This window comes from Trametes versicolor (assembly GCF_000271585.1).
Source record: "Trametes versicolor FP-101664 SS1 unplaced genomic scaffold TRAVEscaffold_13, whole genome shotgun sequence".
Classification (NCBI taxonomy): Eukaryota; Fungi; Basidiomycota; class Agaricomycetes; order Polyporales; family Polyporaceae; genus Trametes; species Trametes versicolor.
Genome location: NW_007360333.1, coordinates 1,394,312 through 1,416,116, shown reverse-complemented (window position 1 = coordinate 1,416,116; position 21,805 = coordinate 1,394,312). Strand labels below are relative to the sequence as shown.

At 57.3% G+C, this 21,805-nt stretch overlaps 9 protein-coding genes and 1 non-coding gene across 10 annotated transcripts; 4 read left to right on the top strand and 6 right to left on the bottom strand.

Moving 5' to 3' along the window:
• Window positions 1-254: 254 nt before the first annotated feature.
• On the top strand, window positions 255-1,182 carry TRAVEDRAFT_135477 (thioredoxin-like protein; the record flags this gene model as incomplete). The annotated part of the gene is made up of 6 exons (XM_008046257.1): window positions 255-355; window positions 418-441; window positions 504-589; window positions 649-847; window positions 905-983; window positions 1,042-1,182. 6 exons carry the CDS (start codon window positions 255-257, stop codon window positions 1,180-1,182), a joined length of 630 nt encoding a protein of 209 aa, XP_008044448.1.
• A 534-nt stretch (window positions 1,183-1,716) lies between these two features.
• On the bottom strand, window positions 1,717-2,292 carry TRAVEDRAFT_135518 (Trm112p-domain-containing protein; the record flags this gene model as incomplete). Its single annotated transcript, XM_008046256.1, has 4 exons — window positions 1,717-1,743; window positions 1,807-1,884; window positions 1,953-2,036; window positions 2,110-2,292. The coding sequence occupies 4 exons, from the start codon at window positions 2,290-2,292 to the stop codon at window positions 1,717-1,719; spliced, it is 372 nt and encodes a 123-aa protein (XP_008044447.1).
• A 136-nt stretch (window positions 2,293-2,428) lies between these two features.
• On the top strand, window positions 2,429-2,500 carry TRAVEDRAFT_t245. The gene has a single exon. It is a non-coding gene; the product is annotated as a tRNA-Glu (tRNA).
• A 133-nt stretch (window positions 2,501-2,633) lies between these two features.
• Window positions 2,634-5,131, bottom strand: TRAVEDRAFT_155714 (uncharacterized protein). The gene is made up of 6 exons (XM_008046255.1): window positions 3,546-5,131; window positions 3,453-3,490; window positions 3,391-3,398; window positions 3,104-3,325; window positions 2,906-3,038; window positions 2,634-2,857 (listed from the first exon to the last, which is right to left on the bottom strand). Exons 1-6 carry the CDS (start codon window positions 5,087-5,089, stop codon window positions 2,829-2,831), a joined length of 1,974 nt encoding a protein of 657 aa, XP_008044446.1. The 5' UTR covers window positions 5,090-5,131; the 3' UTR covers window positions 2,634-2,828.
• Window positions 5,132-6,724: 1,593 nt separating this feature from the next.
• On the bottom strand, window positions 6,725-7,414 carry TRAVEDRAFT_92044 (uncharacterized protein; the record flags this gene model as incomplete). Its single annotated transcript, XM_008046254.1, has 1 exon — window positions 6,725-7,414. A coding segment is annotated over one exon (690 nt), but the record flags the coding sequence as incomplete, so codon positions are not given.
• Window positions 7,415-8,564: 1,150 nt separating this feature from the next.
• On the bottom strand, window positions 8,565-11,262 carry TRAVEDRAFT_31918 (uncharacterized protein). The gene is made up of 7 exons (XM_008045862.1): window positions 10,766-11,262; window positions 9,849-10,709; window positions 9,647-9,774; window positions 9,470-9,591; window positions 9,097-9,400; window positions 8,666-9,029; window positions 8,565-8,612 (listed from the first exon to the last, which is right to left on the bottom strand). Exons 3-7 carry the CDS (start codon window positions 9,682-9,684, stop codon window positions 8,571-8,573), a joined length of 870 nt encoding a protein of 289 aa, XP_008044053.1. The 5' UTR covers window positions 9,685-9,774; window positions 9,849-10,709; window positions 10,766-11,262; the 3' UTR covers window positions 8,565-8,570.
• Window positions 11,263-11,296: 34 nt separating this feature from the next.
• TRAVEDRAFT_135512 (uncharacterized protein) lies at window positions 11,297-11,644 on the bottom strand (the record flags this gene model as incomplete). Its single annotated transcript, XM_008046253.1, has 1 exon — window positions 11,297-11,644. A coding segment is annotated over one exon (348 nt), but the record flags the coding sequence as incomplete, so codon positions are not given.
• Window positions 11,645-12,147: 503 nt separating this feature from the next.
• Window positions 12,148-14,749, bottom strand: TRAVEDRAFT_175022 (uncharacterized protein; the record flags this gene model as incomplete). Its single annotated transcript, XM_008046252.1, is given in 16 exon segments — window positions 12,148-12,302; window positions 12,354-12,427; window positions 12,489-12,582; window positions 12,640-12,674; window positions 12,737-12,754; window positions 12,813-12,914; window positions 12,968-13,027; window positions 13,083-13,220; window positions 13,280-13,301; window positions 13,364-13,656; window positions 13,712-13,839; window positions 13,897-14,144; window positions 14,202-14,292; window positions 14,351-14,524; window positions 14,539-14,554; window positions 14,598-14,749. 16 exon segments carry the CDS (start codon window positions 14,747-14,749, stop codon window positions 12,148-12,150), a joined length of 1,800 nt encoding a protein of 599 aa, XP_008044443.1.
• A 1,483-nt stretch (window positions 14,750-16,232) lies between these two features.
• Window positions 16,233-17,776, top strand: TRAVEDRAFT_53347 (FAD/NAD-P-binding domain-containing protein; the record flags this gene model as incomplete). Its single annotated transcript, XM_008046251.1, has 2 exons — window positions 16,233-16,421; window positions 16,475-17,776. The coding sequence occupies 2 exons, from the start codon at window positions 16,233-16,235 to the stop codon at window positions 17,774-17,776; spliced, it is 1,491 nt and encodes a 496-aa protein (XP_008044442.1).
• Window positions 17,777-18,342: 566 nt separating this feature from the next.
• On the top strand, window positions 18,343-20,637 carry TRAVEDRAFT_75146 (uncharacterized protein). The gene is made up of 5 exons (XM_008046250.1): window positions 18,343-18,584; window positions 18,649-19,032; window positions 19,184-19,374; window positions 19,433-19,572; window positions 19,629-20,637. The coding sequence occupies exons 1-5, from the start codon at window positions 18,436-18,438 to the stop codon at window positions 20,109-20,111; spliced, it is 1,347 nt and encodes a 448-aa protein (XP_008044441.1). The 5' UTR covers window positions 18,343-18,435; the 3' UTR covers window positions 20,112-20,637.
• Window positions 20,638-21,805: the final 1,168 nt, after the last annotated feature.

Below are 21,805 nucleotides of genomic sequence, written 5' to 3'. Positions count from 1 at the left end.
CGCGTATCTCCCGCCCGCCCAAGTCGAACGTTCGGCCGGGGGAGCAGAGGGTGCTTGGAAAGCGCGCCTGCTGCTAAACCGTTCTCGGCGGGCGCCTGCAGTCACGCCCGCCAGCCGTAAGCAGTGCACGTGAGCACGCAAATAATGACAAAGAACGCGCGAGGCCGCTACAAATATTGGCGGGCGCGGGCGCGTCTGTCCTTAGCACCTGCTCTATCTGTCTCCGCCACTCTCCTCCGTTTGCATCCAAAATCATGGTCGCCACCGTCCAGAAGCCCGCCCCCGCCTTCAAGGCCACCGCTGTCGTCGACAGCCAGTTCAAGGACATCGCCCTCTCTGACTTCCTCGGCCAGTGGTGCGTTGCTCTAGACCGCGTTCTGATACCCGTGCAGCCAGCTCACACCGCGGACGCGCTAGGGTTGTGCTCTTCTTCTACCCTCTGTAAGTCCCGCTGGCAAAGTGACGAGCATGCCGCGTGCTGACAGCGCGTGTCTGTGCCACAGGGACTTCACCTTCGTCTGCCCGACGGAGATCCTCGCGTTCAACGATGCGCTCCCCCAGTTCCAGGCGCTCAACACCGCCGTCCTCGGTAAGTTTGCTGGCTGCGCGTGTGTCTAGACGCATCTTACCCTGAGGCTATCCTCGCAGGCGTCTCCACCGACTCCCACTTCTCCCACCTTGCGTGGGCGACCCAGCCCCGCAAGCAGGGTGGTCTCGGCCCCGACCTCAAGCTCCCCTTGATCGCGGACAAGAACCAGAAGATTGCCCGCGACTACAACGTCCTCATTGAGGAGGAGGGCATCGCTCTCCGTGGTCTCTTCCTGATCGACCCCAAGGGTACTCTCAGGTATGGACGCCCTTTAGAGAGCGTTCGGTTGGTTTACTAACAATCCTTTGTCAATAGGCAGATCACCGTGAACGACCTTCCCGTCGGCCGTTCCGTTGAGGAGACCATCCGTCTCGTCCAGGCCTTCCAGTTCACCGTACGTCTTCTTATGTTAGCTCAGTTGTTATCCGTATGCTTACCCAGCTCTTCTGCAGGACGAGCACGGCGAGGTCTGCCCCGCCAACTGGCAGGCGGGCAGCAAGACCATCAAGGCGGACCCCAAGGGTTCGCTCGAGTACTTCTCCAACGCCTCCGAGGCCAACAGCAACGTGAGCAAGAAGCGGCGCCTTGACTGATGCCCCCTTCCGTGATTCTGATCACCCCCTCCCCTACTGAGCAGCTGTCGCACTGACGGCAGGCCCGGAGGGTCTGATCTTTCGCCGAGCACGTACCTCCCCGTCTGTCTCGCTGTCGGATCGTGCCCCTCCTCCCTCTGATCTAGTCGCGTTCGTGTAATGTCCCCCTGCCACGACCCATTCCCCACGTAGATCTTAGAGAGTCGAGAGAGACCTTGTTAGATAGTTAGAGTAGACGGTAGACGCGCTTCGGCGGGTGCTGGGAGGATATCCAGCGCTTCTTGTAGATTAATCACTACTAACAGCTTGTGGATCGCGGTAGTACGGCGTAGCGGAGGTTGTGGATGTCGTTGCGTTGGTGGTGTATATCAATGCTCAACTCCCTTCTTGACTATTCTCATGCTAGTGTCTGCTTGCTTGCCCGAAAAGCTCTATGCACCTTCGTAGACAGTGAGGATTGAGCAGTCGAGAAGATCTGCGATCGCATGGTGCACGCGGAAAGAATTTTTGTGGACGGTGATCGTCATTGTTTTCTTAGCCGATCTCATGCTCGGCGAGCAACTGTGTTCATGGGATGAGTATGCACGCGCGCGACTTCACAGGCGGAGGGTGTATCATACGCACCATGTTTGGGATCCCATTCGAGATCGGGTACACATGCTTGCAGTTTTGGCACACCATCGCGCCCTCCTCGACGTGCATCTGCCGCACCGACAGCACTGGTAAGCGGTCGCCCGCCTCCAGCTTCTAACCGCGAAAATGTGACGTACCTCGAGCAGAACATGGTGCAACTTTTGCAGAAACTCATCGTCCACCATCTCCGGCTGCTCCGCGGGCAACGAAGTGTCCCCAAGCTGCACGCACGCCGCACCCCCTTGTCAGCAGCAAGATTCTGCGCGAAACATACGGGGTAGAATGAAAACGCACCTGGCGCGCGGCGCCGACGAGCGCGGGCCACTCGAGGCGGGGGAGGAAGCCGCGGAGGAAGTCCGCGTTGAACTCGGCCTCGCGCAGCTCGACGGCGGCGTCCTGGAACTGCAGCGGGAAGTTGTTCGTCGTGCAGCCTTTGGCGTGGCATGCGAGCAGGTTGTGCGTGATTAGGCGGACCATGGTAGGCGGAGTAGGAGGAGAAGTTGGGACCCGGGAGGAGGTGGACGGCAAAGTGATCGTGAATTCGAAGCTTCAAATAAGCTTAAGCGAGTCTGACAACGATGATATGGTATGGAAAGGCTAATTACCATTGCAATCCGATATGGTGTAGTGGCTAACATTATCGCCTCTCACGCGATAGCCCGGGGTTCGATTCCCCGTGTCGGAACGTTTTTCTCCCTGCTTATCGAGCTTTACCAAGTTATTGCAAGTCTCAATGAAACTGTGATGAGGCTTGCTGCACTTTATAATCGCCATTGTGTGCAAAACTTTGCTGCACACGACTATACACTGCGCGCGATGCCAATATTGCGTTGTATACTACCCCGCTATGCTACCGCTTCCAAGCGGAATCTAATCCAATTCCTTGTACATCACCGTAATCGTACACACGCCTACAGCGTTTAACGAGGTTGATCCAACAAAGCGAACACACCGTTATGTCAAAACAGCGAAAGCGATAAGATGCGTGATAAACGAGTCCCTCAGACCCGACTTCAACCGACCTTCCACGCCCAACACGGGCCTACGAGAATACGTCAGCTAATACTCAATCAAAGCAGCGACGTCTTACCCAGTGGATCCATACGCTCATGTTGCGCTCCTGTCCACATCCCCAAGAAGCCCATCGCGGACCCAACGCCGCCAACCTGGACACCCTCTGAAACCCACTCATCAACCTCCGCACTCTCCACGGACGAGAACTGCTTGTATCGCAGGTAAGCCCTCTCGCTCTCACAACATGGGGTATAGATGCAAGTGCGGCACTCACCAGCATCCAGCGCACGCTACCGTCCGCGATGACTCCTACTGTACCGTGTATGCGGCGCGGTGGGCCCATGATGGACGCACCATCCGACTGGCCGACGACGTGAATAGTGGGCAGGTGTTCATATCCGGGCACGAGTGAGGGCGAATAGCGCTCCACGCGGAGCGTCATCCCGACGAGGCGCACGGCCTCGCCCATGCGCGAGTCGTCGAACTCGCCGGAGAGCTGCATGAAGAACTTCGTTAGTTGGCAATGGCCCAGTGGGAGACTTATAGAAGGGCGCGAATTACGTTGTGCACTATAAAGGGGGAACGTGTGAGCGTGAGCAGTGTATGTGAAGAAAGGGACGTACGTATTAGATCTCGGTAGTCCATCCAACATACACAGCGCCTATGTCGAGTTTGTTAGTGCTTTGGTGACCATATGCGGTCAGTCGAGTACTAACTTCCAAACTCCTGCGACGCCAGCCCAATCCCATCCGTCTACCTCTTCTGTGTCACTGTCGGTCGCTTTGCCCTTCCCTTTACCGCTATCCACCACGTTGTATGTTGCCGTGGCAGGGGCGTAAAGACTAGCATCCCACGGCGCGCTCCCCGGTCGAAGGCCCTCAAGGGAAAACAGTCCGTTCAGGTCTGCACCCCCAAACGCCTCACGCAGATTCGCCTCGACAAGCGTGCGCACCGCGGCGAGATATGCCCAGTCTGGGCGTAGCTGCGCCGGGGATGGCAAGCGAAGTGGCTCGGAGGAGCGCCCTGGCGGCCCGGGTGCGCCTGGTGGGGTGGTGGTCCCTTCCCCTGCCGCATCGTCACCTTGAAGCTCATCATCTTCATCCTCATCCTGGTCTTCCTCGTCATAATCATGGTTGTGGTCGTGCGCGTGGTCATGATCGTGGTCATCCCCTTCTGCACCTTCCTCGGCGTCGTCGTCGTGCCCTGGTAGGCGAAAGAGGGCAAGAATGGGCTGCAGAAGCTCGTCGTCAATCGGCGCGCCAGTTGGGCGCACCTTCCTGTCCTCGCACGGCAAGAATGGGCCCCAATGTCGCTCACGCTCCAGGTAGCGCATATTGTACACGCGCATGCGCGCCAGCTTCCGCGCGCGCTTCCTCTGCGCCTCCTCGGACAAGTACGACGCTGCGGGCGGGTGCGGTAGCGGGCCATCTACAGGCGACGTCGGTGGAGCCGCGTTGTGCGGGATCGGGATGAAGCCCGTGCACGCGATGAGGCGGCCCGCGGTCTGCATCTCGCGAAATTCATCCTCTCCCAGATACTGGCCCGCTACACCGCCCTCCCACTTGTTCGCTGAAAAGCGTGCGGTCACGGCGGGCGGGTAGCCGTGTGTGAGCGCCTGGCCGAGCCAGGCAATGTTGCGCCCCCCGAGGGTCTTCGGGCTGCCGTTGCCGGCGTACGACGGACCGACCGAGGAGATGCTGCTTGCTATGTTTCGTTGCATTGCCTGGGGAAGTGGCGGGAATGTTGGGTACGTGGCCCCTACGGTGAGGCGGCTCTCTGGGTCTTCGCCGGGCGTCGGGATGAAGGAGAACACGAAGGAGGGCGGGCATGGACTCGCGGTTTGTACGACGGAGACCAGGGCGTCGAGCGCAGGGAGAGTGCGACGGACCTCTTCAAGGTCAGCAAGCTCCTCGAGGTCTTCCTGCCTCAGCGACGTCGACTCGACTTGTCGCGCGATGTAGAGCGCCGCCCAGACACGCTTGCGGTATTCTGCACCCCAGTCGAACGGCACGTCTCGCGGACGCGTGCGCTTCAAGGCGACGGCGTCGTGCCACCCTGGGCCTCCTCCCGACTCTCGAGGGTCGTCAAACGTCGCCAGGAAGATCTCTCTCCAAAGATGGGAGTCGGGTGCGCCATACACTAGTTCCTTGTGGGCTCGACATGTCTGCGAGAACGCCGATATAGCTTGTGGGGAGTTGGCTGCCGCTGCAAATATCAGAATGAGTTCTACAACTTCAGTCGGTACAGCTGCGAGTGACATGGAGGAGTTGTCGACTACCAGCGAAGACAAGTCAAGGGCAACGATGTGGGACGAGGACAACCTGGAGCCGGTGTGTACTTGTAGCCGCTCCGTAAGCTACATCATTTATAGATAAGATTAGATTCTTTAATTGATCGGGGTTAGGGGTACAGAGCGACCTCAGGAGTCTGCAGCCGGGCCTCAAGGTGAGCTCAGGCATTGTCGTAGAACTTTCTCCTCTCCTCCAGCGCATCCTTTTCTTCGTTGCGAGCACTCTAGAACGCGTGAAACTACTAACGTATCGTGTACGTACCAAAGCATCGCGCCTCTTTGGATTGATCTCATAGAACGCCATCTCGGCGAGAACGTAGCTATCAGCGTGCCAGTTTCCTCGCCTCTCCCACGCTTTTCTCTCCTCCGTCGTCGGTTCGTACGGGACTAGTGCCCATAACTCGTACCCAAACGGCTTGATATTCATCTCCCTGATGTAGAACTCGGGTGGGCATGGCCGCCCTGTCACCGCAGTTATCCGCGCGTAGCGTTCGCGGATGCGATTGAGCCGCTTCTCGTTCGTCCACCAACCGGAGGTGGGGAGGTACGTCTTGTCGTGTGCGTACGCGCACGCGCTGCCGTTTTTGCACTTATCCAAGAGGAGCCAGTAGAGACAGACGTTGCATCCGCTGCGCGAGCAGGGCAGTAAGTACAGGAGCGGCGCGTTGAGTTGATACATACTTACAGTTCGTCGCGGACGTTCTCCGAGACCGGTGCATGCCTATACGGGCATGAGACGCCTTTCGGGCACCACCCGTTCTTGTTGTACACCTTGCAAGGGCCCCTGATACCGAAGTGTCGACAATCTTCGCTGTCGGGCCACTCGGCGAACTCTATCTCGTCTTCGTCTTGGACAGTCTGAGACTCTTGGCGGTCGTTCGGCCTGGTCCAGAATCGGCCACTCGACTCCGTCGCCCCGCCGTTCGAGCGCGGTGACGATGGTTAGTTCGGCCATCCCTTCTTCTTTCAGGCTAGGGCTTTCAGCGAGGGATATGAACTTCTGTAGGTCTCCAGTGCGCCCGGCTCAGTCGGGAACTGCTAAGAGATAATTGTTTCGGTTTCTCACCGAGCTTAGCACCATGGTATCTTTTCTGGTGCTTCCGCGCGGTGGCACGACGAAGGCGGGCTTTGACATTATTTGGGTCGTGATACAGCGCCCTGCTCGCGGCGCTCTGGGCGATGTCCCACCTAAGGCAGCGGCACGTCAGCCCTGCGCCTACACGATACATACACGCTCTCTGAACACATACTGTTCCAGCTTCAAGAGTGCCGCGGCTAGATTGGACATATAAACTGGACGTGGGCCGTCAGATCCTGCCGCTTTTCGATACGCTTCTGCTGCTCCCAGGTAAGCGCCGCGCCTGAATTTGCTGTTTCCCTAGCATTTGACCCAGTTAAATCCTCAACATCTACTATGAATACTAATGCTCGACGTACCTCCTTGAACCTGTAACCCTTCGCGCGCTTCTCCTCAATCACCGCCTCACGCTGCCTTGCACGAAGTGCGACCTCCACCTCCCTGGTGCGTTCCGGAGGGGGCAGAGGAATTTCGGGCTCGGGCTCAGAGAGCTGCCCCAAGTCACCTCCTGCGTATGCAAGATCTTTCCGGAAGATATCCCGGGCTCCAAGGTCTCCAGGGCCAATCGTTACCCCACACATCTCGATCGTAAGTCGCGCAAAGGCCTGCTCCCCGTGGACATCGCCGACGTAGCCAAGGAATCCTTGTCCGATGCGCGCCCAGGCGGCTGCACCCACGCCGACTGAAATGTCGTATGGCAGTCCCTGGTCTTGATCGCCGGGCTCGCACGGATCTACACGACTATACACCGCGTCATCGCAAGGGCGTGCGTGGACTATAAGCACATTCGCGGTAAATGCGGGGAGGAGCGCGGCGGATGACAATGGTGTGGGAATGCCGTCAGGGTTAAGCGCGAATGTTTTTTCAACGGGGTGCATGGCCAAGCTCCAAGGAACGCCCCAGAGACGGAAGAACGACACTGTACAGTCGGTTTCGAGGAAGTAGCAGAACTGCACTCCCAAAGCAACTCTTCCGCCAGACCGTGCGTACTCGAGGAGTTTTGGGGCAAGGTCTGCGTGCCGAGGCTCCTCGCAAATCGCAGCGTCCGCTACTATGACTGCTTGAGGACGAGGAGATGCGTGCAGATGTTGGAAGAATGCAGTTCGGTTTTTGATCATTCGGACTTCTGCGTTTTTCTCCAGGCCACTCAACAGCTGTTTGTGCATTATGCCAATAGGAAGGTTGTTGGATAGAGAGAGGATGAGGACTGTCGGCCGTTTGAGCTTCTACAACGACGCCAGAGGCACGAATACATAAGTCGACTGTGCCCACACAAAATGATCAACGGATTGTATACCACGTACCTCTTTTGCTGTGGCCCCCGACGGCCCCGGGATGGGGCCAGCCTGGCGGATGCTCGTTTTTCCGACTAAGCTATTCGGGTCAGCTTCTCCAGAGGCCGCTTCGACCCCGCACATCTCTAGTAATATCTGGGTCGCCGCCGGCTCTCTGCTGAGCATTCCAACATATCCAACGAATCCTTTGGCAAGCGGCGCGAAGGCTACAGGAAAATCCGACTGCATGGAGTGTAAAGGCTCTTCGTCTTTTTCGATAGGTGTTATCGTAGGGGAAGGCGTGGACGTTAACACGTAAACGTCAGTGTCTCTACCGGAGTCCGCGACTTGCTGAACGCGTGTAGTGATTGTGGTGGCTAGACGGTCTTTGGAAAGGGGTTTAGGAAGACCGCTGGGATTGAGGTTAAAAGTCGAGTCGCATAGTTTGCCGGCGTCCCAGAGCATGCCGAAGCGGCGGAAGAAAGAGGAGACTTCGAAGTAGGGAAAGTGTGCTGCGAAACGATGACTCTGCCCCCTCCACGAGCATACTCGACGAGTGCGTCTAGGAGGGCTCCGTGCGCCGCCTCGGTGATACTCGCGTCTGCAATGAGAACAGATTGGGGTTGAGGAGAGCTTGAAAGATATTGTAAGGCGGTCTGAGCGTCGCGGGCTTCGAGTAAGGCAGCGTTCTTGCGCAGACTCTCGTAGAGCTGACGTTCCGTCGTCTCCAGATACTTGTCCCGTACGAAGTACAAAAGAAGGGTGCTCTAGTAGCTCAGCGTTACTTGAATCAGCAGTAAAAGATATAGAGACCTACTGAGACCTTTCGGGGATAGGGCTTTCCTCTTCTTCCGTGCTCAGACAGTCGAAATCCTGCACTGCTCGAGACGATGTCGATGAACGATTGATGGACGAAGGAGAACTGATCAGGTCGTTGATAATGTGGCTATGCGTCGAAGTATGAGGTTATTGGCCACACCGGGATGCCACTTAATTTAGTTCGTAACGACATCGCGAGAACTGTGGAGTAGTCCTGAACAGAAAAACAGTATGGCATAAAGCTGGCGAAGAAGATGCAATAGTACCTGGCATTGGACATTCAAGCATTATCATAAGTGCGTCTACGGCTCTCGAGTTGGTCCTGGCATCAATAGTGAGCGTTCAGATCATGGCTAAAAGTATTGATACACGTACGATTGCGTTTGGATCGCTAGGGTCAACTTCATAGTACGACATCTCGCCCCAGATGTAGCTCTTCGGCGGCCAGTTTCCCCGCCTCTCCCACGCCTTCCTCTCCTCGGTCGTAGGAGCATAGGGATACAGCGCCCAAGGCTCGTAGAACCAAGGCTTGGGATTCAGGTCCATGAGAAGACGTACTCCGGGATACGGCCGACCAGCCAGCGCGACCATCCTCCCGATGTGCTCACGGATGCGGCCCTGTCGTTTCTCGTCCGTCCACCAGCCGGAAGGAGGGAGATATGTCTTGTCGTGTGCGTACTCGCACGCGTCGCCTTTTTCACAGGTGTCCAGGAGCCAGTACATGCAGACATTGCGCCCACTGTGCATGTGAATGGAAAGTGCCGGTCAGTATAGATCAAAGGTTGGGCGATAAGTGACCTACTCACAGCTCATCGCGAGTGGTTATCACCTCCATTGGCGTGTGTCCGCGCGGACATTCATCGCCTTTCGAGCAGCCCTCGTGGTTGTATTCTCTGCACGGGCCTGCGTCACTGGCGCGTTTGTACTCTTCAGGGTCTAGTAACTCCTCCACTTCCACCCACTCCTCCTCTTCATCGGCCTCGCCCTCTCCGGCGTTGAGCGGCCATTCGACCTCGTCCCCTTGGGCCTGGAGCTCGTCGAGTATCTGGAACTCGCGAAATCCTTCCTCGTTCATCTTGGTCATGTCGAGGTACATAAACTTCTGCAAGTCTAAGGGACACCGGCGTCAGCTACAGAGCTTGCGAAAGGTAAGGCACATGATGGGCCCTAGTAACTCACCAAGCTTGGCACCGTAATATCGCTTCAAATGCTTGCGCGCCATGGCGCGACGAAAGCGTGCCTTCTTGTTCTTCGGGTCGTGGTACAGGGCTCTGCCTGCAGCGCTCTGAGCGAGGTCCCAACTGTACATGGACCAGATTAGCTAGACTTTATGACATCACAGTCCAAAGGTCGTACCGTTCCAATTTCAAAAGTGCCGCTGCGAGATTCGCCATGTACACAGGTCGCGGACTATCCTGCTTTGCTGCATTTCGGTAGCACAAAGCTGCCCCTAGATAATCTCCAGCTCTGAATTTAACGTTGCCCTGGCGTATAGTGAGTTAAGCGTAGTCCCGATGATGAAACCTGGAGCCTGAGACTGGAAGCTCTACCAACGCACCTCATTCTTGTGCTGCTCGCCGATTTTCATCCTATTCTCACGCGTCTCCGCGCGCCGTCTTGCACGGAACATGACCTCTACTTCTCTCGGCCGATTCGGCGAAGGGAGGGGGATTTCTAGCTCCGGGGGTGGGACCGGGATCTCAAACTCAAGGCTTCGGGCGCCCAAGTCTCCCGGCGCAACTGTTACCCCGCACATCTCGATCGTCATTCGAGTAAGGGCCTGTTCCCAGTCGACATCTCCCACAAAGCCCAGAAACCCTTGTCCGACCGGCGCCCAGCCGGCTGCGAAGGTGTCCAATGCGATATCGTACAGCGGTCCTCGGCTTTGATCGCGAGCGCGAGGGGTGAGTCGGCCGTATACCACGTGCTCCGGGCGAGAGGTGGAGAAGAGATGCGTGGCCGCGACGAACATGGGAAATAGAGCAGCAGAAGACAGCGGGGCGGGAACGCCAGTGGGATTGAGAGCGTACGTCTTCTCAATGGGATCCGGAAAACTGACGTCCCAAGGAACGCCCCAACGGCGGAAGAACGGTGTCAGATGGGCGTAATCCAAGTTGAGGCAGAAACACGCCCCCAAAACGACCCTTCCGCCAGACCGTGCGTATGCGATGAGCTTGGTGAGGACTTCGGCGTGGGCGGGTTGGCAGATTACGTTGTCCGCAACGAGAACTGCTTGAGGTGGAGGAGATGTGCGCAGATGTCTGAGTAGTTTAGCGCCGCTTGCAACCATTCGAAGGACTGAATTCTTCTCTAAGCCCTTCACCAGCTGAGTATGAGTTCTGCGTAGGGGGACCGGCGAATGTGCCAGCTGAAGGATGATGACCGTGGGAAGTACTTTTGGAGGGGCGTTAACGCTGGGCTATTCATTTGCTGAATCCGTTTACGAACATCAAGAATCCAGCGTAACGAACATACCTTCGTTTGTGTAGTCCCCGATGGCCCTGGCTCAGCGTTGAGTTGCGGAGAACCTTCTGAGGGAAGCGGGAAACCAATAAGGTTGGTTTTGCGATGCAGAAGCTCCAGGCCCTCGAAGTTCAAGTCATCTGGGTGGTTATATGCGCCTCTGGAGGTCTCTGGGCCAATTTTTGCCGAGATCACTGTCACCCCACACATCTCCAGCAACAGTTGTGTCGCTTTTGGCCCGCCATTGACAGTACCGACGTAGCCGACATGCCCGAGAGCGAGAGGAGCGAAGGCCGCGGGGAACTGTGTTTCCTGAAGGGGTTTCTCCTTCTTCACGTCGACGGAAAGCGTACTGGCCTCAGAGGCGGGGTCCTGGGTTAAAAGATACACAGCGGCTTCTGTACCAATATCCTTGACTTGTTGGGCGCGTGTAGTGAATGTGGGAAATAGGTTGTCTGCTGAAAGAGGCTGGGGGAGGCCAGTAGAATTGAGGTAGAACGTCGCGTCGGAAAGCCTGCCGGGGTCCCAGAGCATGCCGAAGCGGCGGAAGAAATGGGAGACATCGAAGTAGGGGAAATGGGCGCTGAAACGTACGCCGAAGATGACCCTGCCCCCGCCCCGAGCATACTCAACGAGTGCATCTAGAAGAGGCGTGTTCGCGGCTTCAGTGACGTTTGCATCTGCAACGAGGGCTACTTGAGGAGGCGGAGTGATTGTCAAGTGTTGCAATGCTGTTTGAGCGTCCCGAGCCTCCAGGAGGGTAGCGTTGTTGCGCAGGCTTTCATAAAGACGGCGTTCCGTCGTCTCCACATAGTTGTCCCGCAAAAAGTACACAAGCAGGACGACCGGCCGGCTAGAATCCTTGCGTTGTGTTTGGGGGAGGAGGGACATGGTGGAGGAGAACAAGCCTGGGTCGCGCTCGACAAACGTGCCAAGCTCACAAGTTTAGGAGACGGGTAAAGCCGCGCGATTGACAGCTCTGGAGCGGAGGTCGACGGCGGCACAGGGGCTTCCCCCATGGGTGAAGGAAATAAGAACCATGGTTATTGGATGATTATGTTCCTGTATGCTCGTCTGAGTTTAGAGTAGAAGTAACGCTAGCACATGAGACAACGCGAGGAGGTGCAGAGAGCAAGGAGAGCGCCAGTTGAATATGACGTCGAAATGTGGCTGTGCAACTAAGAGTGACCGGCCGAATGAGGACATTGGCCACCCTAGGCGGTTCGCGACCTGAGGAAACAAAGATAGATATAAAAGCTTGCCGTACGCATACAGCCAGTGAAAAATACATAATAGTACATTCCATTGTGTCGTTTACTGTACATTGCGCTCAACTCGTAACATGAACGACACTCCGCCTATCAAACTGCTTGACACTCAAAGTCCACGTCGTTCTAAGTGCACGAAGCCGGGACAGTCGAGTCGTCCTGGTGGTTCGCAGCGTTGACACCGAGGCCACGGGATGCAAATGCCGTCCAGAGCGTGCAGAAGTTCGCTCCGCCGAAGCGGTTCGCGTCCGCCTGGATCCATGCGTTACGTGCCGTCAGGACTAGCAAGACTAATCAGAATCGTGAAAGATGAGGATACATGGGAGACCTACAGGTCGGGTTGCATGGCTGCAGGGGAAGAGCGTCGAGGAAGAGGTGAAGGAAGACAGTGTTACCGCCGGTGGTCCTGCGCAAGCAAGTAATCAACATATTGTGCGTATCGTGAGTAACCGTTATCCGACACTTACGTTGGGTCAGTGTGCGCTGTGTCCGAGAAGCCGTGCACACCAACGAGAGCAGCATACACGTTGTGGAGCAGGTTCGCCCAGACCTCTCCGATGTCTGTTGTCATTCAACAGTAAGCGAGTTATTCGGGCGAAGGCTGGCATATATGCGTACCGTGAACCTCAGACAACGTCTGTAGGCTCGAATACCTGTAGTGCAGATGTGCGTCGTCAGTGGCTGAGTTTCGCTGAACTTAGCGCATGCTGCAAACCTCAGAGGGTTGACAGCCCTACAAAAAGCATACATCGTCAACATAGGCATTCCTGGTAAGGTGATATGGAACTCACGGGTCCGTCGAGTACGGGTGGCTGCGAATACCGGCCGGGTCGTTGATGACATACTGGCCCAGGACGAAGTCCACAATCGTCGCGTTCTTGTGCTCCGTCCATCTTTGACGTGTCGGTTAGCATGACACCATACGGGAGAAGATCAGAAAACTCACTCGGCGTTTGCATCGGACCAGCCCTCACCCATGCCGCCAGCCTCAGTCGTCTGCAGGCAGCTACAACATAATCCGTCAGCTACAAGGCTTTAAGTATGCAAGTGGCTGCGCGTACCGCCCAGTTCCGCCACCAGTCAGCCGGTTCGTGATGCCGTGGGTGTTCTCATGCACGACGATGTCGTTCTCGAGCGCACCGTCCCGGCGCGGGTTGGTGTGGTCCCACAGGAACATCCGCATGCGTCCAGATTGACCGCTGAGAAGTGACCCATGTCAGCTACTTCGAAATGCAGTGCGCTCGAGGACACCGCTTACTCCGGAGGCGTAGCGAAGTCCGCTGCGCAAGTATCACACAGTCAGTATACACCTTCTACAACCGCCAGGGCCACTTTATCTCACCATTGTCAAGCCCGGCGGTGTCCTGCACGGATACGGTAACGCGGTCATTCCCCGCGCCGCCCTTGCCGAAGTTGTTGTTCTGGAAGTTGAAGGCAGCCTCGGTGAAGCCGTAGACGTACGACATGTCGTGCACGGTGTTCACAAGGTAGAACGCGTTCGTGCGCGCGGCATCGATATTCACCTCCGCGGTCGGCGCCTGGGACGCGTCCTGCGTGAAGACGAAGTTGAGCCCGGTCGAGGACTCGGAGGTCGTGTTCGTCTGCGCGCCCTTGAACGTGACAACGTTGTTGCCGCTGCGCCGCGAGATCAGTATGTGGGCGAGGCAGAGAGAGTGAGAGGGATGCGTACGCGGTGGCGGTCGTGGTCGTCGTGCCGTCGCTGTGCCAGCCATCAGGGGAGGCAGCGGGGTTCTGCGGGTCGGTGAGGACCTCGAAGCCCTCCGTCAATATCTCCTTGGTGATCGGGAGCACGAGATACTGCGATAAAAAAAGTCAAACGCCACCCACGCATAAGTGAGTCAGAGCTATACTGACCGAAGCCTTCGCAACAAAGTCAGTCAGCTGGACGACCTCGCCGGAGTGTGCGTCCACGAACGCCTCGAGCCACGCGCCGGTCTCGTCGTTCTGGATCTGAATGACGTGCGTGAGGGCGAGCGAGCCGTCCTTCTTCGCAACGAACTCGAGCGTGGCAGGGTGCTCGTTGAACTTGCCCGAGAGCTGGCTCTCAGCCGTGGAAATCGCGTCCTCCAGGGAGATAGAGGGCGTAATCGACGGGACGGAGGCTGTACAGTTTATCAGTATTTGAACATGAAAAGTTGCTGACCCAAGTAGAGACATACTTGGGTTGACGAAAGAAGAACCGAATGATACGACCTGGTTCGCCTTGTTGAAGGCCACGTTCGCAACAGCGTTGGCAATGGGAATGCCATTCTGCACATAGAGAGCACAGTCAACGTAGTGGTGACAAAGCGAGACGAACATCACGTACGACTTGCTGCTTCACGAAGGCGTGATGCGCGACGTCATTCTCAAAGCTTGTCCTGAAGCCGACGGTGTCGGGGTGCACGTTGAGGCGGGACTGGACGAAGGACACGGTCGCATCCTTGACATCGAACTCGTCCCGAGCCGAGAGCGGGTGCGCAATCCCCTCGACACCGAAGGTCTACAATATTGAACAATGTGAGTGACTAGTCTTATCAATGAGATTAGAAATTTGACTTGCCTCGAACGAGGACTCTGGGTGGAAACTCTCGACAACAAGGTTACCGATCGAGCGCCTTTGGGTACTAGTGTGCTTCAAGCTGCCCGTGAAAGGAGCCGCAGACACGACAGTAGCGAACACCACCGCTAGCAGAACGGACTTGAAGAAGTTGTACGAGAGCTTCATGTCTGTGGGTCGTTATCTGAGGGCGCGTCGAAAGAGCTGACCGATAGGAGGAACCAGGACTCGTCGACGGGTGGTCGCCTGGCGCACTACATCGCGCCCTCCCCCAGTATTTGTATCCAATCATCCCAGGTTGGAATGGATGGCGCAAAGATTGCAGCGACGCAGCCCTGGAGAAACAAAACGAGTGCGCCGCATGGCCGTGCCCTGTTCCATGGGAAGATACTGCGTCCTTCTCGTCGCGCGACTAGAGTTCCCTTCGGTCGCCATTAGCTGCCGGCGACGAAGTACGGGGATAACAACCATCCAGGCGCGGCTGATCCTGCGGCCTGTGGGAGGTTAGAGCGTGGTATGTGCTTCTTCCAAGGATCAGCTGGACTCCGCATGGAAAAGGAAGCAGTATGATATGCCTGATTGGGTCATACGAGCGCGAGCACGCGTTGGCCGTGGAATTCTACGACTGTAATCATGGTCAAAGCTGGGTATTCGGAACTCAGAAGTAGACATTCCAGCGCGCCCTCGGAGAATACGGTGCTTCGCGATAATGCCTCGGAAGACTTCCCCTGGCGCGACTCGGCTTGGCGTTCGAATCCGGTCGGAGATCTCGATCAGCAACAGCGAAAAGTTTGGTGACTGAGCCTTTAAAGTACCTGTACCGGGGTCCACTAGGGGATGAAGGCACGTACGCATATGCTTCACCTGTAGAATATGTGACTTCAACATCTTCCTAGAACACCTCTGAAGTGAATTGGCGGAAGACTTACTAGACTACAGACTTCGATGCGTTTAATGAGACCAGTTTTCTGCATGCGCACGACCATCATACACATCTACGTGTTTCTCATGTGGCGGCATGGTCACCGTGGCGTGCGCTGTGAACTGCGTGGTGGTTATAAATATCCGGTCATGCGATCACCACCGCGAAAGCGTCCTAGTCCGACGATGCGTTTCTTGTTGAGCGACAGGTTTATGTAAATTGCATATTGCCTGTGGTGCAATGATAGCTGAGACCGTGGCTAGCAGGCGCGACGTTGAAATGAGATGGTGGTTGGGAATAGAGGCCGCTAACTCCGGCGATCGCCGGCCCAGTCCGAAAACGCTCTGCCGAAAGCGCTCGGCTTGATGACAACCGCCAGAGAACGCCAGTTTCTTGCAACCGCCCGCTCAGCAAGAGTCAAATTATCTTGGGACCCACAACGACAATCTGTATCGCTTGAGGATGAAATCGAACTGCTAATTCTCTATTCGGTGAGTTCTTTTTAACTCCCTGAGACCCTATCCATCCCGGATGGCAAAGGTAAAAATGCAGGCGATCCACGAATCTGAATGTTGTATGATAGCGCGGTACAGAATGACGTGAGGTAGCTGTCGAAAAAGCGTAGGCTTGTGTGCCCAGAAAACGTTGCACTAAGCTCAAAACCTTACATCCCCCGTTCATATGCACCGTCGCTAATGACCAAATATGCCAGGAGGAAATCCTACAATAATGGCTCCCTTGAAACTAGCAATTGTGGGTGGGGGCCCGTCCGCGTTCTACGTGGCCTCCCGCTTGCTTTCTCTCCTACCCGAGTCCAGCTCGAGGGCATCCCAGCTCAAAATCCATATGTATGACCGTCTCTGGGCACCATATGGTCTGGTGCGATATGGCGTGGCTCCAGACCACCCTGAAGTCAAGGTTCGTCTAAGCACCTTCGGCACCGCGCTCGTACTCACACTCGGGGTCGATAGAACTGCACGCACAAATTCGCAGAAGCCGCCGCAGACCCACGGCTCCGCTTCTTCGGCAACGTCAACGTCGGCATCCCTGCGCCGATCACACACACGCTGCCACTCTCGCTCGAGGCGCTCTTCCCCCACTACACCCATGTGCTCTTCTCTACTGGCTGCACTGTACCCGTTCTCCACTCCGCCCTCCCCCCATCGCAGTTTTGTGTCCCTGCGCTGTCACTCGTGCACTGGTATACACAGCACCCGTCCAGGCCAACACCTCCTCCGCTCGAGCGGATCTCGCACGTCACGCTCGTTGGCCAGGGAAATGTCTCGCTTGACGTTGCGCGGATGCTTCTAACGCCACCCTCCGTGCTCGCCAAGTACGACGTGCCAAAGCCAGTCCTGGAAGTCCTCGAACGCTCCAACGTGCAGCATGTATCGATCCTTGGGCGCCGCGGACCGTTCCAAGCCGCATTTACGACGAAGGAACTCCGCGAGATGATGAACCTACCCGACGCGTCTATGGTTCCCCTCGACCCAGCGTACCTGACCGTACCAGAAGGCAGTCCCAAGCTCACTCGCCAGCAGTCGCGCACGCTCCAGCTCCTGCAGAAGGGCTCCAACAATAAGCCCGGCACAACCAAGAAGACGTGGTCGCTGGATTTTTTCCGCTCGCCTACAGGTCTCACAACCCCAAATGCGGCTGGGGACAAGGCCCGTCTCTCCCTGGGACACACGATGCTCGACCCGAATAACCGCGCGGTGCCTACTGGAGAGACGTCTACACTAGAAACCGACCTTATCATCACCTCCCTCGGGCACCACGCTGAGCCCAGTGCGCCCTGGTACGATCCCTCCCTCAACCACCTGCGTACGTTGAGCGGCCGGGTCGTCGATGCGGGCGGTCGTATTGTCCGCAACGTCTACGCGAGTGGCTGGGCGGCTACGGGTGCGCGCGGGGTGCTCGTGTCCACCATGATGGACGCGTATGCAGTGGCTGACACCATCCTGCGCGACCACTTCCCGGAGGAAGACGTACACACAACGCCGATAAGCGAGTCGGATGCGGGGGCTGGCAGCGGGCAAGACACTCCGGCGGCGGAAGCGATCGAGGTGCTGCCAAAGCACGTTGAGGCTGACACGTTCCCGCCGGAGGTTGAGGCTGGCTTGAGGGAGGGCCGGGTCACGGACTTTGACGACTGGAACGCTGTGGACGCTGAGGAGGTCCGCCGCGGTGAGGCTATGGGGAAGGAGCGCGAGCGGATGGTCTGGGAGGAGGCGCGCGAGTTCCTTGCGAGTGCAAGGCCTCGGAATGATTAATACATGACCAGGTCTTTCTTAGACTCGTACTTAGCAGCACATATTTTCCACCACTCATCCTCTGCATATTACTGCTCGCAGAGCTCGCACGACGGACGGCGTTTAATCTAAGTTTCTTCTGAACTGACATGACGACAGTTTCGACCGCCCGACGATCGTTCATTCGCGCGCGTTCCTCGGAAGGTCAGCCGCCTCCAGCCGCTTTCAGCCACCTGCGGCCCTGATACAACCGTTCATCCGGATTCACGACATGTCTTGGGGGTGCGCCGCGCAATGCTTGCGCTCCTCTCTGAGGGCGCATAGTGCATACAAAGACTGCTCTTGAATACATGAACGTTCTAGACCGGTATGTTTCGCTTGGCTTGACTTTGCCGCGTGTGGGCCCTCGGACATACATAGGGCACTAGTACTGGAACCGACGACATCATCCGTCATCGACGTCCCGCTCCAGTCCAGCCCAAATCGCAACACACCCACGCCCCAAGACTTGGCCGCGACCGCGCACTCGCTTGACAGAACACAGAAATACCTCCGGCTCCTCCCCTTTCTCTCCACTCCCCGCTGTCGCTCCACCGGACTCGTGAACTCGTACTTCTTGCCACACCTATCCTGTCTCGCATCAGCCTCGTACACTACACTGCACTGGGCTTCTGGGACCGATGAAAACGAAGCGAAATTGGCGATCGACGCTCCTGCTTGCCGCCGGCTTCTTCCTGGCGACGTCAACGCCGGGTGCGCGCGCGCAGGACCTGACGGACGATCAGCTGAGCGCGGTCAAGGACCGTCTCGCGGAGGGCGCGACACACAGGTGAGCATCATTACTCTAGGCCGCACGGGTCGCGCGTTCTCAAACACGCGTCTGGAATTCGAAGCTGGGAGATTGGCACTCGCACTCAGGCACTCATCGAGGACGACACCTCTTCGTACTCGGTACTCAGCAACAACGGCCTCCCCCCGTCGCAGCAGGCTCCGTCCTCTCTCGATGAAGTCATCTCTATCGCGCGCGAGGTCGTTCAAAATCGTACGAAGGCGGATGTGCAGGGCCCACAGCCGCTGATGGACGCGAACGGCGGCGCAGCGGGCGATCCGCCAAGCATTGGGGTAGCCGTTCTGCTCGCGAACTGGACGGGAGCGGGGGCGCAGGATGGGCAGGACTATGCTGGAGCGGCGGCGAGTCAGCTGGAGTTCTTGCTGGAGAAGGTGCCCAAGACAAGCGACGGGGCTATCTCGCACCGGACGGAGCAGCTACAACTATGGTGAGTCCATGATTTACATTCAACTCAACGGTCGAAGTCTTCCTGGGCCGGACCTCGCTGGGCCGCCCGGCGCGGTGAGGGTCGGAGGAAGGGAGGACCTCTTCCCGTTTGGGCGAAGCACTGTCTGACAGCGTATTGCTCTTCGCTTTAGGTCGGACTTCGTGTACATGGTCCCACCCTTCCTCGCGTACTACGGTGTGCTCACGCAGAACCAATCCCTGGTCCAGCAAGCATACGACCAATGCCGTCTGTATCGCCAATACCTAGTAGACGACGACGCAGGCGGTATGTGGAAACACATAGTGATGGGCGACAACACGGACAGTGGTCACTGGTCTACAGGTAAGCATGCAAGCTTCCGAGTCCTCGCTATGCGTCGCTAAAATGCGGTACACTACAGGAAACGGATGGGCAGCTGCTGGCATGCTGCGGGTTCTCGGTACCATCCAACACTCGCAATATTCGAGCAACATGCAGGAACAGGCAAAGAACCTCACTAACTGGGTCTCGGAGATCCACACCGGAATATACCCGCATCTGGTATGCTACTTCACTTCGCATCCTAATGGCGCTTGTTTTGACGTGGGCCTGTATAGCGCACAAACAGCTTATTTGGAAACTACGCGGACGACAGCTCGTCGTTTGACGATGCTTCCAGCACGGCGATCCTCGCCAGCACCGTCTACCGCCTCGCGGTCCTCGCTGGCATCCACACGCACCTTCCCGATGCCGAGAAATGCCGCAAGGCACTTTCCGCACCCTCCTCCAACTCCACCAGTTCCGCCTCCTCCTCGTCCACCGCGACGGCCCCCGCCAGCTCTTCGACTAGCGCTAGCACGTTGGAGCACTTCACATCCGACATGTGGCTCACGCCCGTCGTGAACCCAAACCAGTTTGGGATCGAGGGCGAGCAGAGCCCCGAGGGCCAGGCGTTCGTCGTCGAGATGTACGCCGCGTGGCGCGATTGGACCGCGGTGGGCTCCCCTGGCGCCAATGCCGCCAGCCGGGTACATGGCGCGGGCGCGATGTTCTTGTGGGTTTGTGTGGGTGTTGTGTTGACATTGCTGTTTGGGATGTGAGGGGGTGTAGGCTGCAGACGGACGTTGACGCGAAGAACGATCTTAGAGAGGATATTACCCGTATCTAGACCCCAGGGGTCATCCCATGTTTCACGATGCTGTAATTGGCTTCTTTACTTTGTTTTATTAGCGTAGACTGTTTTCATTTGGGTAGCTTTCGAGCTTTCGATACCATACTACAAGTGTTGTAATACATATTCACATGCTACGCAATCCTTTCCTTGCTGTGAGTTCAGAAAAGCCACGTCTGTCCTCAGCCTCTAGCAACTCGGCGGTATGGTACTTCCAGAACACATCATATACAAGCGATCGGCGGAGAAGCCATAGATGCATGTACCGTGCATAACCAAGTGACTGCATGCATAACCGTGCTCATCCGTAAGCCAACCGAGCCGGTGTCAACAGCATACTAATGCACAACCATCACAGTCATCCGCAGCGCCTTCGCGATCCCAATGAAGTCCCGCGTAGGCGGTCCTTCCGCAACACTCACGGCCATCTCGCCCTCGCACTCCGCTACGTCGGCTGCGTCCGAACGGGTGGAGACGCAGCAGCACGGGACACTGACTGTGACCGTGCGCCCATCGGCATCTCTGGAGAACTCTGTCTGGTCCAGCCTGTCGAATTCGGAACAATTAGCTCGTCGGAAATGCTACCAAACAGAAACGTCCGCAGTAGGATGAGACTTACCTAGTGACGCACGCGCCCATTCCCAGCACAACTTCGTGCAGCTTCTTCAGCGCCAGACTATCGTCGAGGGCGACATTCGGGTCTCCGAGGACGGACCACGAGCCCCGGAACACGAAAGTCCCAGATGAGGGGTTGTCATCCGCATCGTCTGCGACGAAAAGCACGCCGGACGGCGCGACCTTCAGTCCGTCGTCAGCCGGGCCCTTGCTCCTCCCTCTCTCCCTGCTCTTGCCCTTGCGTTTCGCACTGGTCTGTACTGGCGCTTGGGCAAGCTTCGGCTCGGCTACTGACAAAGCCGCTTTGAGGGCCGCGCACAACGCCTTGATCGTCTGGTACTCCGTCACATCGCCCGCCTCGCCTACGGAGGCCGAAATCAACGCGGAGGTCCGCCGTCTCGTCGACAGAGCGGACGCGGATCGCGTACGGCGTCTCCACTGCATCGTGTTCAGGTCGAGGTAGTAAGGCGACGGAGTGGGAGGAGCGGCAGGTGTAGGAGGGGTATGAGGGACTGCCGAGACGCTATTGGCCCGTGTGCGGCTGCGCCCTCTTCTCTTCGGCGCTGGAGTGGAAGGCCCAGCCGTAGGGGTATCGCCATCGAAGTCCCGCAATGGCTCAAAGTACTCTAGGGTACTGGCAGACGGAGCGCTCTTCCGTGGCCGACCCCGCGGACGCTTGATAGGGACCGGTGCCAATGAGGGCCCTGCGCTAGTTGACGTCGATGCGACAGGCGCGGCTACCATACGAGTGGGCGGAGAGGAAAGCGACGCCAGCCGCCGCTCACGCGCTTCAGCCTCGCGCTCCAGCGTGCTCTTGTTTTTACTTCCGCGCGGACGGCCCCGCGGCTTCTTCACTGGTGGCCCTTCAGGTGCTGGAATGTGACCGGTATCGGAAGGGTTCTCCGCCTCATCTGCCGCTTGACGCTCGAGTGCGCGCGCGATATTGCTGACGTCCACGGACTGGTATGCGTATTTCTCCTTATGTCGAGAGGAAGTAGGTGCACGCTC